This window comes from Tiliqua scincoides, chromosome 2, assembly GCF_035046505.1.
Source record: "Tiliqua scincoides isolate rTilSci1 chromosome 2, rTilSci1.hap2, whole genome shotgun sequence".
In the NCBI taxonomy this organism is placed as follows: Eukaryota; Metazoa; Chordata; class Lepidosauria; order Squamata; family Scincidae; genus Tiliqua; species Tiliqua scincoides.
In genome coordinates, this window is record NC_089822.1 from 52,679,943 (window position 1) to 52,699,197 (window position 19,255).

Below are 19,255 nucleotides of genomic sequence, written 5' to 3' on the forward strand. Positions count from 1 at the left end.
GGAGACTTCCTCCCCCCCCTTGAAGAAAAAGCCTCACTGCAATGCAACCACATAAGTAGGCTGCCTCTGTGCTCACTCCTAACACCAAACAATTTTGAACAAGTTGAAAGCACCATAATAATATATTTGTACTGTCTGTTTACACATCTGTGTGAGTACCCATCTTCTTTTCCCATGGCTGCACACTTTACTCTGTACCTTTAAGGGTTAGAACATTGCTTGGGGGTGGTTTTGGGGGAGAGGCTAGAATTTACATGTTATTGAATTCTGTAGCTGATCCCAATGTCTGTATTTATGAAGTATGATTTTAGAATAATTACAGCTGTGATCATAATGCAGAGAATTCCTCAAGGGGCAATGGGATCCAGGAAATGTGTGGCAATTACTGTATAGGATAGGCAAAAAGCCTCGGAGCACAGCAGATGATCTCAAACAGAAGAAATGCTTGATAGAGGTGTACTTAGGAGAATCCAAAGAGAGGCAGTAAAGAGTCAAAGAAGTTATCCAGTGTTCAATTGGGATCGGGAATGAGTTTCTGAATGGCACTGTTAGGGGTGAGGATAAGCAGGGCCGACTCAAGGTCTCCTGAGGTAGCATGCCAGATGCTACCCCCTTTACCTGATGATATGCCAGTCTGTTTCTCCAGTGTTCTAACTCATCATCTTGTCTCCTCCACCTTTCTTCTTCCTCTTGTTCCCCTTTCTCTAGGAAGTGGGAGCAGTAGAGACACGATAGACCAGCCATTTTCAACCACTGTGCTGTGGCACATTGGTGTGCCGTGAGTGGTCCATAAGTGTGGCACAGGAATTTGGGAGAAGGTCATTTATTAGTAGGGTCAATGGATGATGCAAGCCCCCCACTGCAGCATGGTGTGCCTTGTCCAGTGTCAAAAACCTGATGGTATGCCTTGACAATTTTAGCACCTTGTCAGTGTGTCATGAGATGAAAAAGGTTGAAAATCGCTGCTGTAGACAGAGATGGGCACCTCCAACCAGTCTACTGCCTGAGGGTGTAGATTCAGGAGACACCACGGCCATTATGACTAGAGATTTTTTCCCCTTTTAGTTCCTTATAGGGATACCAGTTCTCCACTGGTAGAGTGGTGGTGTGTAACCCCTCTTATGTATCCATCAGTATTAGTGTTGAGATACTGTTTACAGATCAATGTTTATTCAGAAGTAATTTCCACTGCATTCCCTGAGGCTTACTCCCAACAGAGAGTAGATAGGATTGCAACCTTCGTTTCCTGTACCAGTGGCATGATTAAGAAATAGACATTCAGTTACTGTAGGGATTGCTGGTGTTGCTGCAAAGGAAAGTTACTGTAATTTGAATGCTGTCTGTTGCTGAAGTTGTTTCTGAACTTCTTGTATAAAATAAGAACTTTCTTTACATGTGTCTATATAAATGTGTTTTTCCCTTCTGTGGAAGTCATGATCTGACTGAAATTCTCACATATCAAGTTGTTGTGTAACGGCCCAATCTTATCCACACTTACTTGGGAGTAAGTCTCATTGAGTATAATGGCGCTTACTTCTGAGTAGGCATGCATAGGATTGGGCTCTAAGGCTGCAAACCTATCCACACTTTCCTGAGGCTGTCCCATTGTATGCAGTTATTGTAATGGATATAAAAGTTTCGATTGCACTAGGGTTGGAGTTCAGAGATGGTCATTGGCATCTTGGGCATCATCGGACTTCTTTCACCCCAACTGTCACTTTTGTAAAATTCTGTCTGCTCCATTCTTGGTCAATTTTAGCTTTTATAAATAGAATGTGTCTAAGATTTTATAGCATATGTGTAATAGAAAGGGAAAAAAATAGTAGCATTTGCATTATAAAAAACAGGTGGAAAGTATTTGAATTGAAGCATCTATTTCATATTGTCATTTAATCAGTTGTTTACTTGGAGTAATGCAAACAAGGTTGTCCTAAGATTTGCATAGTAGGTTTAGAAACTAATTTGTTGACACACTGCTCAAGGAAAGTAAACATATCATTCAATTAGTGTATTGTGAAGTTCATTAGTGGGAGACTTTATGAAATTTGCAGAATGGAAAAGGTTTGTGCTGCAATGAATGGAACTTGTATTGTGGTAGCAAAAGAAGAATTACATTTGTGTGTGACGGAGAGACAGATCTCATAGTAGGAATGACAAGAATCGCTGCACATTTTAAGATTTTACTTTCATAGTAGTAACTTTTTGTTTTGCGCTTGTGGTGCAAGGAGCCTTAAGGAGCAAAGAACAATAAATATTTTAAGGCAAAACAATGACTGTGCTATGTCATGTTTTCATGTGACCTGCCCTGATGTTTGGAAATGAAGACTGGCAAATAGATATTGATGAAGTCTGGAAGGTCTAATCTTGCGAGCCCAGTAGGTTTCCATGATGTTCTGCTAAATAAATTGTTCCATTCATCATGCTGTATTGAAATATATACTGTGCTCTGTGCTCTCGGCTGCTCTGCTTTTGAGCACTGTTGCAAACGATACAAACAGAGCATGAGCTCTGATGCAAAGTGTGTACTTACTATGCTCGATAAGTTGTGGGGGCTTACCTGCCACATAATGACATTGGTTAATTGCATGTAAACAACTTAGGACAGAACAGGAGAGTGAGACTAGACAGAGGCTCTGACAATGGCAGAGACAATATCCCTTGCAATAAATCAGACTACAGTCAAGAGCAGCGGTGTCCAAATATTTTGGCAGGAGGGCCACATCATCTCTCTGACACTGTGTCAGGGACCAGGAAAAAGAAAAGAATTAATTTACATTTAAAATTTGAATAAATTTACATAAATGAATTTATTAGAGATGGAACTTATATGAATGAATAAAGGTCTTGCAGTAGCTCAAGGCCTATAAAAGGCCTTACACAAAGCAACACTGACCTTTCCTTCACTGCTGCTGCCGCATCACAGATACGAAACAGCAAGCAGTGCAGGGAGCCCTCGTCCCACAGCTCACGCAAGTGGTCAAACAGTCGCCCTCATGCTGAGAGCAGTTGTGTCGGGCCAGCATGGGCTCCAGCAAGTCTCTGGAGGGCCAGAAGCTCATTGGAGACTGGGTGCTCCCTGCGGGCTGGATTGGGAGCCCCCGAGGGCTGCAAGTGGCCCCAGAGCTGGGGTTTGGGCACCCTTGGTCAAGAGGAACCCCCCTTACCCAACTCTCCCTGAAATTAATGTACCTGCAGGTGTTCATCACTTCCTTTGCTGATGTCTGGGGCTGGGCATAGGAAGAATGCAGCCTGTTACATTACCTTCCCTCAGTCCTAGCCCCAGGAATGGACATGGGAGCAAAACCATTTGCTCGGATCAAGCTTATTTGATCCAATGTTGCTATATTACCATGCCTACAACCAGGCCAAGCACTATAGTATTTTCAACCAGCAAACTGGTTGAAAGGTGGTTGTAATGAGTTTAACTTGATCCTGGGAAATTTGATGAAGCTCTTGAGTCAGTCTTGCTTCCTTCCAAAACCCTGCAATTGGCCTGGGGGGGGGAGGGGCAGCATCAGTCTGTTGGCTGCTAATCCAAAGTCATAGGTATGGTTTTCTCAGCACATGCTTGGATAGGCTGAAATGAGGAAGTGGCTTTTGGGTGGGGGGTTATGAATGAGGAAGGGGCAGAGACAGGACAGAGTGTGGTGTGGGAATGAGTGAGTTCAGTCACTCATTTGTATTGAAAGTGAATTCTCAATATGTACTAGAGAGCAAGAGATGGATCATGTTTTTAATTAATTGGACCTATGAGTGTATGATGTTGATAAACTGGAATATGTTGTTGTAGAAATATATATACTTCTTATAACCAGTACCTGCTTTGAAAACCTATGCTGGGAAGCTGGACGAAAACTGAAAATGCAGATGTCTTTTTTACTCTGCTGACATAGCTAAAGAATGGCAAAAATGTTATTTGTATACCATAATACAAGAACTAGAGGTCATTCAATGAGAGAGACTGGAAGTAGGTTTAGGAGAGACAAGAGGGTTCAGTTTTATTTTTCTTGCAAACACCGTGTATTTAGCTTGTTGAATTAACTGCTGTAAGATGTGATCACCCATATAGGTTGGACAAATTCATGTTGTATCAATAGCTACTACCCATAACTGAATGAAATCTCTGTTTATGGAGGCAATATACTTCTGAATACCAGATGTTGGGAACAAACAAAGAGAAGCTGTGAACCATGCCCTATATGAGCTGTCAGAGATATCTGGGTGGCCACTGCTGGATTTGGGACACTGGATTGAATGGATGCTTGAACTGAACAAGCACAGCAAGTTTTGTTTTAAATTACGTATACATTTATAGAGAAGTTTATCCTGATCTTTAAACACATTAGTTAGCTAGACTTTAAAGCCTACTTTTTAGACATTAGTTGCCTTTAGTGTATAAACATTCTGTTGCCTTGAATGTACTGTACAAACAAAACCTGTTAAGAAGATAATGTGTTGTTTAATTAGCCAGAAATAGAAATTCCAAGACTAGTAATTAAGACCACAGCCATCTCTTGTAATAGCTATCTCAAAAGTGTATTTCGCAATTTTACTTCCACTTGGCTTGGAGTCATCAGATACCAATAAAACTGTCAAAAGGAAGGGACTGTTGCAAAATACTTCCTGCTTCTAGCAAATGACAACCAGGGTGCCAGAAGTTTCAGCCTTCTGTCATCTGCTAAATGCATACACTTACTCTATCCTGCCTTAATCACAAATTGAGTTATGTTTTCCATGAATGAAATGCTGCCCCTAAAAGTATTTGGAATGTTCATTGTAGTTTGCAGAACAAAGTACAAGAATGCATTTTGCATACAGTTCAAGACATTTCACAAGAATCTCTCTATTACGGCTTATTTGCAGTAATAAAAATTAACATACTTATTTGATAAATAAGAATTCATAATTCATAATTATGACAGAATTCATAATTCTCATGATGTATGAATTCATAATTCTCATGATTACTATTGGTTATGGGATGGGGATGGAAGAACAGGATATGGTGCTGGAGAAGCACAGGAAGAGCTATGAAAAAAATAATGTCCTGGAAGGACGGGGAAGAATAACTGAAACTCTTGAAGGTGGTAGACTGGTCAAGAGCAGTGACCAGTGACTAGAAAAGCACCTCAGATTAGCCCTGTAAAGTTATTATCTTTATAAGTGTTTTAAAGGAGTGAAATAAAATCATATAGAATAGGACAAGTGAGGGCTAGTGATGAAGGAAAAGTAGGGTTCTGTAAAAGTAGGGTTTGGGTTTATGTTTATTTAGTATGAGCATTTAGTATCTTATTTGATAGTTTGATAACTTCTACAAACGGAAATAACAGATTGATATTTCATATGCAGAATTAAGCATCTGAAGTCTGCTCACAAGGAAAGAAAAAGTTCTAACTCTCAAAATGTTTGTTGTTTGCTTAACACAGTTTTTCAGGTATCAAAACTCTGCTAGACAACTGTGCGTAGGTAAGAAGAAAATTAGGCAGACCTTGTTAGGCAGAAAATGTTATTTTCCCAGAGTTTTTGAACAACTTATTTTCTTTTATTTCATGGCATTTTCTAGTAAGAATATCTTTGGGACACTGTCAGAATATTGCAAGAAAATAATGAAAACCTGCCAAATATGTTTTTCTCTATATTAAATTTCTAGGGAGAGATAGCATCCAGAGTTTCCTTCCCTCCAGAGTAAACAACTCTGGATACTACTGTAGATCATTTAATAAGAAGCCTTTAAGGAATGCTAATAACCTAATGCCCTCAAGCATAACACTGCAAAACAGTTGTTTTAAGTGGGTTTAAGAGATTTGCTTAATCTTCTTGTATGTATGTAGAATTTTATGTAGGCTAAATGCAAACCCATCCATAATTCTAGAGAATACTCTTAATAAGCAGGACGAATAGGATCCTCCTCTTGGAAGGGATCAGGGGTTAATATTACACCATGGCACAGAATGCATATTGGTAGAAAATGGTGCAGAGAGGTGAACAGTAGCAGTAACATGGTTCAAAGTATTCAGTCAAATACAGCAGGTTACAGATCTCCTTTTTTATGAGGGGGCCCAATGTTTCTTTATGCTTAAACATTGGCAGCTCTTGGGTCTATCAGAAAATGCAAGATTCTTAAATCTGCTCTTTGAAAATCAAAAAGGCAAATGGAAACATGGGAGGAAGATGGAGGGACACGCTAGATGGATGACTTTTCCTATATCTTTGCCACTCTTTCTTCTATAACAAATTGATCCCCCCTGACCCAGCTAATCAACTGGTAGTGTGTATCATTAATGGTTCAATATTTAGTTGCACACCTTTGTAGGTGTGTTTTGGCCCTTCCCTTTGAAGAGTTAGTAGGGAAATAACTTTATGCTGCAGATGCAAATAAAACAATTTGAGCGTAGTCAGCCCATGTCTTATGTCCACTTTACATGTGCAAATTCAAATGTATGCGCTTGGTAAACAAGAGAGAAAAAACAAGAATTTAAATAATGTGGGATTCTGCCTGACATTCTAGTCACTGAGTATGTACCCTGGAGTGTGCATGATATGGGAGAATTAATCTGTCCTCCTTCAGTTGCTCTCGGTACCTGCATACCCTCTTGTAGTTTTTTAAAGAGTCAGTATGTATTTTTTGGATTTATGGCAGGGGTTCTCAGACTGGTGGGTTGCAACTCACCAGCCCAGAAAGCCCTGTCTCTACCCCCTTAAGGCATGGGGGAATGGCGGCAACCTGATCACCAGGATTGCACTGCAGCCAGGGACCAAGAGGCTTTTAAAAACTTACTGCTTTCAGCGCCGGCCTCCAGATTGCGGTTACAAAACCTGAAGTGGGCCGCAAACACATTTTTTCATTGTTTTGAGGCATGGGGAGCCCTACAGAGAACTCTCCTCACCCCTCAGAGGCCAGCACAGAGAGGGAAAAGTTTTTTTAAAGCCTCTTGGTTCCTGGCAGCTGTGCAATCCTGGCGATCGTGTCACCACCATCTCCTCTGCCCCTGCAAAGACTTACCAGGGTTCTCGAACTCCTGGTGAGTTTGAGATCCACTGATTTAAGGGATTTACAATATAATTTTAAGTATATGTGAATTTAGCCTTAGGCGCTGTCTTCAAAACCAGTTTAACTGAGGGCCCAATCCTATCCAACTTTCCAACGTTGATGCAGCTCTGCCAACATTTCTTTATGCTTGTATGTGCAATTTTATGGTTGTATGTGCAACCACCTGATTTTAGAAATGGGTTATGTCAGAATGCCAGATGCAAGGGAGGGCACCAGGATGAGGTCTCTTGTTATCTGGTGTGCTCCCTGGGGCATTTGGTGGGCTGCTGTGAGATACAGGAAGCTGGACTAAAAGGGCTTATGACCTGATCCTGTGGGGCTGTTCTTATGTTCTTATGTAACTTACACTGCATTGCATCCTGTAGAGGGGCAATCACAGAGGCCTCCTCAAGGTAAGGGAACTTTTGTTCACTTACTGTAGGGCTGCATTGTGGCTTCATCAGTACTGGAAAGTTGAATAGGATTGGGCCCCAAGATTAATTTGACTATTTGGAAGGTTTTCTGGACAAAACCTGTGTCCATTTTTTGCCTGCCGCGCATTTCTACTGAGGTTGTTGAAACAACAGCATGAATTGTTTGCTGAATATTTTTTAATTGAATCCATAGCATACCAAATGAAAGTGGGAAGGGGTGGAATTGCTGCTTTCACCCACTTAGTTTAATAGAACTCAGCATCCTAAGGGTGTAAGGGAACCTTGCCTTGCTGTGTCTGATGTTTAATTCATCCCAGTTCATGCTAAAGAAAAACTATTGCAAATGGTTTGTATATTCACACCCCACTCACCCCAGTCTCACTAGCTTTTCTTTCTGTTTCTGTTTCTTTCCAGGCCCATTGTCTAGGGCTTAAATTCTGTTGTTCTTGATGATTGTGTTTTTCCACCAGCTGACACTGTGTTGGAGGGTGGTTTCTGCAGAGTGCTAAATTGGGAAATGCACACAATATAGAGCTTACTGCAGTGTGTCCATGTATATGCCAAATGGATGAACATTGGCCATTGATACCAATAGAAATGCTGTAGTTGCATACTTTCCAAATGAGATCAGAGCCGCAAATCATACTTTCCCTCTTTGACTAGTGTTCTGTTCTTGCACTCTGTAGCAGTGTTCTGCTCTCCTTGATGCCTTTTGCCCAATTTGAGTTCATCACATTAGTTTCTGCTGTAGGTTACTGCTGTTATCCACTTTTGAGGACCACAGGATCTTCTAACATAGTATGGGATGGGATGGGATGCAGGGGAGCTGTCACAGGAGGGGCAAATTGGCAGAAATTGGGAGTGCTACCTTGCATGGGCAAAAGTGCTTTTCTGTTTGTGCGAGACACCTGTGGGTTAACTCCATTGTAAACTAATTTGGTGCAGATAAGTTGGGAGATCCAGTTACTCTTTGACTAGGAAGTTGCTTGTTCTAGGTGGGATCATATATAGGGGTCGCTTCTGGTTCCATATTGGTTCTGAATACCTAGATGGTGACTGTGGGCAGGCTGGTGTAGTAGAAAGCTAGTTAGCCTACTTCTGTTTGCATGTGGTATGCAGACTGGTCTTTGGTGGTTACTATTTGACAGTTGTGATACCTTGTCTGGAATAGTACTGCAATTGAATTAACCTAAATATAAGAGACACCTTCTAAAGCAGTGCTCGTAGATATATCGGAGAGAGAATAACTGTCTCTTTTCAACCCCAGCATAGAATCTTTTCTAGCGACTTCTGCTATTCTTTTCATCATTTTAGATTCTGAATATTGGGGCAGGGGGAGGATAGAGAATCTTTTATTTATGTTTTGCTGTATGAACTGCATTGTGAACTGCTTTGTTGAAAAACAGTATACAGTACTGTGTAAATTTTCTTATAACTTAGTTTCTTTGGATTTGTAGGTTATGCTGCTCATGCAAGTGTTATAATGTAATGGAAGAGGGAATTTGTATTATTGCCATTCAGCTTTTATGAGGAGGGGAGCCCTTAACTTTGGACTTGCACATGGAAGCTAAAGTGTCTGAATTAAGTTCTTTTTATATCTCATTAGCAGGAGTCTTTAATTTTTTTTATACGAAGCATTTTCTTCTAAATATCATAGCAGTAGTGCTGTATGCAAATCTTGAACTTCCCTTTCTGCCTCCTATAACACAGTGATATTTTTAGGAATTACTGTGACTGTGTTCTAAGATTAGTTCATTATTCAGGGAACTAATTGGGAACTTAACCTCCTTGTTTCCTCTTTCAGAGGTTCCCAAAAGATTGATTAATCCCAAATCTCCTGTAAACTGGCTGAGATTCTGTACTATAAATTATTTCATAAATATGGCAAAGGTCTTGGAATGCTACTTTTTACATCTCTCACTCATTTCTTGTCCATATTAGGTGGAATGCATAGTCCTAATGGAAATATATGTGAATAGATGATCATTTTCTAACTAAATGTTTCATTTTAGCTGAGAATGCTGTCTAAAGAACAATATAAGGCAGAGGTGTCAAATATAAGGCCCGCTGGCCAGATGCAGCCCATGGAAGCTCTTTATCCGGCCATCCGGCTTTCCTTGCACCATCAGCTGCTCTCAGCTGCTGAGCTGTATTGAAATCTCATTGCTGAAAGGGCAGCCTGCATGATAATTTGAGAGTCCCATATCTTGAAAATATTGTCAAGATTTGTATATGAGTTTTTAAGTGAGAAAAAAGTGCTTATTTCTGGTCATGACTTGGTTAATTACATCATTTCCTGTTTAATGAGGTCACTTCTGGCCCTCAGCAAGCAACACAAATGCTATTTGGCCCTCCGTATTAAATGAGTTTGACACCCCTGATATAAGGGATAATACTCCTGTTGCATTAAAGCTTCCTTTGGTCTATGTGTTATGAGGTGCTTACATAGCTGCAGGAGGAATTGTGGAGCATGGTGTGCAGGAAGGACGGGTTTAACTCTTCTGCCTTTGCACTGCAGTTCTGGTACAGATCTGTCCTCTCCCAAGGAGGGAACACAATAAGAACCTCTCTCCTAAGGCAAATAACAGCTGATGGGGGAAGAAGACCCATTGCACCTGCTGGAGCTTACTCTGAATCAAGGGGACTGTCCCGTCCAAATATTTCTGTCTCCCATGCCAACTTTTTGGCTAATTAATACCTCCCCTTCTCCAAGAGCAACATCTGCAGTGTGCAAAGAAAATGAACAGAACCCCTTATCAGTTTGAGCAATTAACAAAATTTATTGCTCTAAACACACTCCCTGGAATTTCTCTGGTCCAGAGGCTTTCCCCTCCCCAGAACTCTAGTTAACTTAGTGGGTAAAGGTCTGAAGCCTTCAGTCAAAGTCCACAGTCCAATCTCCAAAGCACAGTCCAATCTTCCCAGTAGCAGTCCACTGCAGCAGAGTCCCTCCTCTGTGTCTTCTCCAGCAGAGAGTCTCCTCCTCTGTGTCAGAGTCCTCCAGCAGGGTCCCGGCAGTCCTCTCCTGTTTGTGTGCTCCAGCAGAGTCCTGGCAGTCCCCTTCTCCCTGTGTGGGTGTGGGTCCGTCCATGTGTGTGTGTGTGTGTGTGTGTGTTCCTTCTGGGACTGCTTTTTATTCCTGCAGCCCCTTGTTAAGTCCAAATTAGGCTCAGGTGAGCCATCTCTTCAGACCATGTCCATTCAAAGTCCCATCAAGGTCAAATGAAGCTCAGGTGTCCATCAGAGTCTCCATTGGCATTGATCGATTACAGCTATGGAGCCAGCCCTGCCCTTCCCAGAGCTGTCAACCAGCTGTCAAAACATGGAATCGCTGACAACACCACATCATCCACCTGATGATTTTCTGATCTTCCATTACAGCAGGGGTGTCCAAACATTTTGGCAGGAGGACCACATCATCTCTCTCACACTGTGTTGGGGGTCAGGAAAAAAAATTAATTTACATTTAAAATTTGAATAAATTTACATAAATGAATTTATTAGAGATGGAACTTATATGAATGAATAAAGGTCTTGCAATAGCTCAAGGCCTATAAAAGGCCTTACACAAAGCAACACTGACCTTTCCTTCACTGCTGCTGCCGCATCACAGATACGAAACAGCAAGCAGTGTAGGGAGCCCTTGTCCCACAGCTCACGCAAGTGGTCAAACAGTCGCCCTCATGCTGAGAGCAGTTGTGTCGGGCCAGCATGGGCTCCAGCAAGTCTCTGGAGGGCCAGAAGCTCATTGGAGACTGGGTGCTCCCTGCTGGCTGGATTGGGAGCCCCCGAGGGCCGCAAGTGGCCCCAGGGCCGGGGTTTGGGCACCCCTGCATTACAGGGACAAATGTCCCCTTACCCAGAGAAGACCTCCAACAGCCAAAAATCCCCCACAGGATACATCATAGCTGGCACCACTGCATCACTAAGTGGGGATTAATGTAGCATTGGACTGTAACTCTTGCAGAAAGTGTCTAATCCAATAGATGAGAAAGAGAGTTAGATTCCAGAAATCCTGTTTACTGTCTGCCCAGATGGAGAATAGCTTTGAATTATCCTTTGTATTCACAAACCTATGTATCTAACATATTTAGCTAGCATTGTGATTCCATTGCAAAACTGAAGTTTGAACTGCTTTTAAAATACAAACCTGTACAATGTCTTCCCCAAGGAGGTACTAAATGTGTAGTAAAACAAGTGTCACCTTTTTCCTTTATTGACCAAACACTTTCATTTTGCTGTTGATCTTGTTCTCTTTGTTTGTACTATGAATAAGTTTTGTTACATGGCATTGGAATAATCTGGTTTGAACAAGGAAAAATAGAATTTTGAGGTCAGATAAGACACCTGCAAAATAGCTTTGGGTTAGTTAAATCTGGTTTTCAGTATATCTGAAGGGGACCCAATCCTATCTAGCTTTTTAGTGCTGATGCAGCTGTGCCAACAGGGCATGTGCCGCATTCTGGGGGGAGAGGGGAGGCATTCACAGAGGCCTCCTCAAGGGCTGTATCACAGCTGCATCAGTGCTGGAAAGTTGAATAGGATTGGACAACTTGTAAGCCATATGTCAAAATGAATTATAAATCGGAAAATTTTTTAAAAGTTCACAAATAGAAAGGGCTATAATAACAACAACAACAACAACAGGTATTTATATACCGCCTTTCTTGGTCTTTTTATTCAAGACTTTATTCAAGGCGGTTTACATAGGCAGGCTTTATTTATATCCCTTATTAAATAGGGATTTTTACAATTTGAAAGAAGGTTCTTTCTTTCAAGCACCACTACATTCAGGTGTTTCATTCCGATCTGGCTTCACATTCTGGCCTCCATCCTCCCACGCTCAGAGCAGATGGAAATAGCTCAGCTCAGCTTGTCAGCTGCTTCAAGGTCGCAGGGTGCCGGTGGCCTCGAACTGGTGACCTTGTGGATGTTATCTTCAGGCAGACGGAGGCTCTATCCTCTAGACTAGACCTCCTCCTAACTGTAATGGAGTTAAATTATGCCCTTGCTGTAATATATGAATGCTTCTTCATATCGTACCTGCATGATATTTATGACTCTGAGTAAATTCTGTTTTTAATTTGAAAATCAATGGCTTTTGTGCGTTATGCTGAAATCAGTGAAGAAGATAAAATTATATTAACAATTTGTGGTAATCAAGAAAACACTGGTTTTGTCAGAACAATTTTCAGTGTTGACACAATTTCTTTTCCTTTTGAGGAAATTTACTAAAGCCGAAGCTATTGCAGTGTCTTAATGTTTCCAATCGTTGTATACTAAACCACAAACCTGTTTTTGAAGGAAAAAAACGCTATGTAACAGGGCATTCTGTCTTAATGATGCAATGCCACCTAGTGGCTTACTGATAGATGCGCCTTTTCTAAAGGTGAACCCTAGACCTTGCAGGTGGTTTGTTATTTTATTTTCAATCAGCCTATTGAATTACGCAGATTTCGGGGGGAGGGATTATTTGATGTTGTTGAATACTACCTAATTTTAGCCAATAACAAAAATGCTACTACTCATTGCAAAAAAATTTTGAAGATAAGAAAAGGTTCAAAAACAACTTTTAATATGACATTGGTGGGGGGTGTTTTCATCTATTAAAGGAAAAGTATTTGTTTTATTTTAGATAAGTTGTGTGTGTTTCTGAAATCTCACAGGGAAAATTGAAGCCCTTGAGTTAGCCAAAAGTCTTGAATGCTATTCTTAATTTTCAGTCTCCTATGAGATAGCAGGCAATTTACCTGACCTATTTCAAATATCTATGGTGCAGATGAAACTTCATTTTGCCCTATCTTGCATCTGTGGGGACATAAACCAATTAAGTTTATTTTTATCACACTGAAATCGAGGAGCTATATGAAAATCTAACTTTTCCTTACATTTTCTAGAAAAAAAGCATCCTAAAAAAATTCGTAACTTCCCATGAGCCTTATCAGGCCTTAAAGAAGTCTTCATGTATTCTGTTGAACCTCTATTATAGGGAGAAACTGCAGCTAGGAAGTCTGTGCACCTTCATTAGGAAATAGTCTGGCTTGCCAGTGGCTACTAGTGTATGCCACAATATTCACCTTAATTCCCATGAGTATTACGGGAGTGAAAGAACGATACCAAATACATTGTAACTTGATAACTTTGAAATTTGAGATATCAGATGAAAGTTGGTGTTCACATTCAGACCCATATTTTACATTTCAAGTCCTTAATTCTGTTCCAAGTCAGTCATCTGGATGGGGGAGACAAAAATATGTTTTACTGAAGAACCTTTTCATATGACATAAATGTTGCAGAAGCTCTGACTACTACTTATGACTGTGCCATAAGCATGGACATATTATAGAAAACACATGAATGCTTTGATTACAATTTGAAATCAGGAGGGAGGATCCAGAATAGATCCAGAATAGACTAACAAATAATACATTGTACTGGGATAGAACTTGTTAGGGAACTGTGCTGTGCCAACACAGAAGAGCAAATATGGACATTTTAATATGCATTAAACTGAAATGCCTGTTAGAAGTAGTAGTGGATTTTTTAAATTACTTTCTGTGTTAGGCAAAATGACATGAATAAGATGTTATCTAAATTGAATTTCCTGACCCTCAGCAGAGTATCCCGTTATGTTTAATTGTTAGTGACTTGGCATGTTTTTGGAAAGAAAAGGTGAGGGCATGAAATATATCAAAGAATTGTGCTTAACCACTTTGATTTTCTTACTGCCATTGAGATGTATTTGAAGTCAAAATACATGGAATGCAGCAATTTCATTGAGAAACTTCTGTTTTTATGACTGTTCAAATATTATCTCTAACTGTGGCAAAGTTGATAAGAGATTTTGTGGAGAGGAGCAGAACCTCACTGGCTCCCCCCCCCCCACAAGCTTTGAATGTATCTGTTCAGAAAACCCATTACAGTCAGAAATTGTGTAAATGTTTAACTTGTGAAATCTGATACTACAGTTGTCAACAATCAGTGTAGCCTAAAGTATTATTTTTACGAGGCAACAATTTTCTGGTTCTACTAGTCTTATTAATTAATCTCAGCACAAACTCAGCAAAGCTGCTGAGTCACGGTTCAACAGTTGGCGTACTGCCATCCTCCTAGGAAGATGAATTCCACCCTCTCATCTCCTCTTACACTGCTGATAAAACAGTGATTTAGAACCAGCCAGTGTTCTTGTTTTCACTGAAATCTGAAAGCATAATTTGAAACTGGCTTTGGGATTAAGTTGGAATACAAGCAGGCCTCGTTGTAGCTAAGATCTCCTCTGTATAATGGGCAATATACTCCCCTCTGAAACTTTTTCTTCGTAAATCATTAAACCAGCACCCTCCAAAACCAGTAATAGCCAGGCACAGTTAGCAGGCATGAAGTAGAATAACAGCCCAATCAACCTGGGCAAACCAATGGCAGCACATTTCGTCCACTGGTGCTGACTGCTGTAAAGTAGTCAGCGCCAGTCGTAAAAGGCGTTCCAACAGCTTGCGAAGCTGCATGCTGCTATAATGCCAGCAGGAAGGCCAAAGTCTTTATGTGCACTCCAGAACAGCGAGAAGATGCCACTGATGGAGATAAGGTGGCAGAGGAGGTGGGAGGGGTGAGGAGAGGGTGAAACAAGGGCAGAATGAGGCAGCGATGGGAGCAAGGGATGAGCAGATTGGGTCAGGGAAAGGGGCAGCTTCGATGGCAGCAGTGACTGCTGAATACTAACCCACTTCCCATGCCCAATCCCGTGGCGCGGGTCCACATGGACCTGTGCTAATTATTTTGCTAGTGCAGGTCCAAGTAGACCCCCCTCTGCCAGGCGCTGCAGAAGTTTACACCTGGGTAATTGTTCCCTTGTGCATAGAATACCTCCACTCCTGCAGGATGCAGTAGCCATTATAGTGCGGCTGCATTGGTAGGAGGGGGGGGGGGAAGCATAGGATTGGGCTCTAAGTTCTTAGATAGCTCAGACAGCCTTCAGCTACCAGCAGTGAAAGTCAAGAGTCTAAAAATAATACGAGTTGTTGTATTTTATTAGGACAAACTGAAACATCATAGTGTTCACCAGATCTATTCTTAATGCAGTAGTGTGAAGTAAGTTCATAGAAAGGTGACCCATGATAGCTAGAATTGCTACAAAAGGAAAAGTACACAGAACAATGAACAGAGTCTGTTAATGATCATAACAGATGTCCCAGTTATGCACTGGCCCTGAATCCTGTACTCTCTACAAAGAAATCAGTAGAAGGCCAAAATAGACTTAAGACTCGCAGCATAGCTGGCATATCCTCAAAAATCATTACAGGGCCAGGACAAACTTGTGGAACCCAAGAACTTGAGTTACTTCAGTATGTGCCTTGAAAGAATCTACCACAGTCATTGTTCAATTCCAGTTGATAAAACCAATCTGACACCTAAGCAAAATAGAATGCATGTAGATTCAGCATACAGAATCTATATGTATTACTAATACTAATAATGCATGCAGAAACTTTCATTTTGCTGAATAAAGCAAGCAATACAATTAAAAACGTAGAGAGCATAAAAATGTTCTAATACATTTAAGACAAAATTAATTGGAAAACATCCAGGAAAATACATTTTCATCCTCTGGTGACTAAAGAAGATCTGTGTAGGTATCAGGCAGAGCTTCTTTGGGTGCCGCAGAGGCAGGGTGCCACAACAGGAAAGACCCTGTCTCCAGTAGCTACTGACCTAACTCCTGGAAGTGGCCGTTTATAGGTCAAAACCAGCTAAGAAACGTACAGAAAGTCAGCATAGGTTTTTCAACAAAAATGAAATACTCCATTTAAAAGCACTTCCCAGGTGTGAACTAGCTCTTGCAGAGGATTGCAGCTAGTTCCAGAGCAGGCTGAACATCACTTCCGTAAACAAGCAGATTTTCCACCAACACAAGCTCCATCTTGTTTGGATTGAATTTTAGGCTGCAATCCTAACCACACTTTCCTGAGAGTAAGCCTCATTGAACAAAATAGGACTTACTTCTGAGTAGACCTGGTTAGGATTGTGCCCTTATTTTATGAATCCTCATCATGCAGCCGTTTACTAACTTCAGGCATTGGTTCAGCAAACTCATTGCCACTCACTGATCTGATTAAAAAAGGGCAATAGAGTTGGATGTCTCTGCTGCACTTTACCACAAACTCTTGGTGAATTCTCTGTCATTTTCTTATAGAGGTTAAATAAACTGGAAGGGGGAGGAAGGCAAGAGAGGACAAAATATTGTGGCATTCCAAGTGCCATGGACCAGAAATCTTCCAGCAGCACCTGGAATCTTTGTGACAAGATACTACTGAAGAACAGTGCTTCTAACTCCATTTCTGGGCAGATAATACCGTAGTCAATAGATAAAATATCATGGTCAATGACTTCAAGCCACCGAGCAGTCCAGGAGACTCAGGGTCCAATCCTGTCCAACTTTCCAACACCATTGCAGCTGCAATGAATCCCTGAGGTAAGGAAACAAATGTTCCCCTACCTTGAAGAGGCCTTCGTGACTGCCTCCCCTCCACAGGATGCAGTGCTTGCCCCTTTGTCATGGCTGCACCAGCACTGGAAATTGGAGAGGACTGGGCCCTAAGAACCCAATCTGATCCAACTTTCCACTACCAATGCAGTCCTGAGGTCAGGGAGCAATTGTTCACCTACCTTGAGAAGGCCTCTATGATGGCCCTCCCCCACCGCAGGATGAAGTGCATGACCGGTTGTGCATTGGTGCTGGGAAGTTGGATAGGACTGTGTCCTAAATGGGATCTAGCTTTCCCAGTGTTGGTTGTAGATCAGAGCAACCAGGGTATCTTTTTCTACTACTTAGCATTTGTATAGTGCTTTCTAAACATGCAAAGCACTTCACATGTATTATCTCATTGTAGCCCTTACAACAGTTCTGGCTCAAAGTACGGTCATCCCCATATTGCTGCTGGGAAACGGAGAGAAAGTGGCTTGTGTAATGTTACCCCGTGAGTTTATGGCAGAGACAAGATTTGAACTAGGGAAGTCCTGAAGCTGTAGCTGGTATGGCACACCAAAGTTTGTGCCAAAAACCAGATTTGAGATTGATCTAATTCATTCATGTCATCCAGGCTAGTCTGGAGTTAAACATCTTGCCCATAAGAGACTTTAGCAACTGGCCATTTTGCTGTTGGCGTTATTGGTCTACAGCTGGTTGTCCCAATGACTTCCTCCTTCTTCAAGGCTGTCTCATCTGCTGTTTGTATGAACAGCGCCTCTGCTACTGAGCCATACATGTTAGTGCACAATTGCAGCAAGCCACTGAGCCACTGCAATCCTACATCCGTCAGAGTGGGCTGCAGTTGCATCAGAAAACAAAGTCTCAGTCATGCAGTGTTGCTTGCACTTGGTCAATTATGAATTTAGCTGCTACTTTATTTCTGTGCTCTGACCCAATCACTTTTATCATTTCCAATTTTTAGGATGCATTTTAAGATCAGGCTTTAATGGCAGCTCTTTACAAAAGCTTTCTGAGCCAGTTGAAGACAGCATGCCGATTGTAAGTGCTGCAAGGTCTTGGCAAGAGGATCGTGAAAGTGTCAAGATGCTCTGAATCATGGTTTGTCTGGTATACGAGTTGGAAGCACAAACCATGATTTGGTCCAATGCTTGAACTGAGCTGGAACCTTGGGTTCAACAGTGGACCGAGACCTGTAATGCACTGATAATTGGATGGAGAGCAAAAATATTTTGTATGAATGTCGACAGAAGTTGCTACTTGAATGAACCAAGAAAAGGCTGTAGGCAGAAACACAAAATTAAAATACAGAAGAAACAATGCTTTTGTTACAGTATTGCATTTGTATTGTATTGAAAAGTACTGAGTTTGTTTCAATAATTTTCTGTGTAGTGTGTTTTCGTCTTCTTCTTCTTGGATAATCTACTTGCTGCTTTTTGTGTAAAGTGAAGTCATCTCAGTTGCCGCAAAGCTCATTCCTGGTAGTTGAAAGTGTTATTCTAGGTGTAAAATGTGCCTCTTTGGGAGACTGTAGGCCCTGCTACTTCTCAGCATGTCAGAAATGGGGTGTTAAAACCTGGTTCCTTTCTGCTCTTTTGTCTCAACTCCTTTTTCACTTTGTGCTCTTTTTCCCCCCTTCTCTCAGGCAGGCAGCTTGACAACATGGAACAAGTAAAAACCTCACACTTTCAACGGCTTAAACGGGGCGACTAAAATGTATGAGCCACACTTTTGGCAAATAAAATGGGTGTCTGCAAAGGTGCTCCTTTCCAGACAGTCCCTCACATGCCATTCAGAAGAGGGCGGAATCTGATTTGTACGGCTGAGCCCTGATTCGTTGACTTCACCAAACTTTTCCTCTTACAATTCCAGCCTCCTCCTCTTTCTGTCTTTTTTTACCCCTTTTCTTGAGAAGTTGACTTACTGCTTCTCAGATACGCACGTCAGCTGTAATCTCCTGTTCTAGACAGATAACCATGAGTGCCGAGGCAGATGAATCGAAAGAAGGTATGGCTGTTTAAAGTTTCTCAGGGTGGGGGGGGGGGTGTTGCTTTACAGGAAAAGTCTGCCTTGCTTTCAGAGCAGCTTCTGGCAGGAACAGAAGATGATGAATGGAGATTTGTGCTCACTGTAGCACTGAACTGTTCTTAGGGGAGGGGAGAAAGCAAAGGCATCCAAAGACTGCTCTTCAGATTTCAGTGGCGATGCAGCCAGCAAAGCCCCTCGACATCAAGGCTTGCTTTTCTGTTTGTGCCAAGATAACTATAAAACACTGCACAGTATTAATAAAGTGGGAATCTGAATGCT

The 19,255-nt window shown here is 41.5% G+C and overlaps 1 protein-coding gene across 2 annotated transcripts in view; it reads left to right on the forward strand.

Moving 5' to 3' along the window:
- Positions 1-19,255, forward strand: part of TNFAIP8 (TNF alpha induced protein 8) — a 46,373-nt gene that overhangs the window by 6,017 nt on the left and 21,101 nt on the right. The window contains exon 1 of one of the 2 annotated variants that reach the window (XM_066613986.1): positions 18,864-18,955. The exons of the other annotated variant lie outside the window; for it this stretch is intronic. Coding sequence (XP_066470083.1) covers positions 18,925-18,955 — 31 coding nt within the window. The 5' untranslated portion in view covers positions 18,864-18,924. Of the gene's footprint in view, positions 1-18,863; positions 18,956-19,255 lie in introns of those variants that run through there. 2 annotated transcript variants of the gene reach the window in all.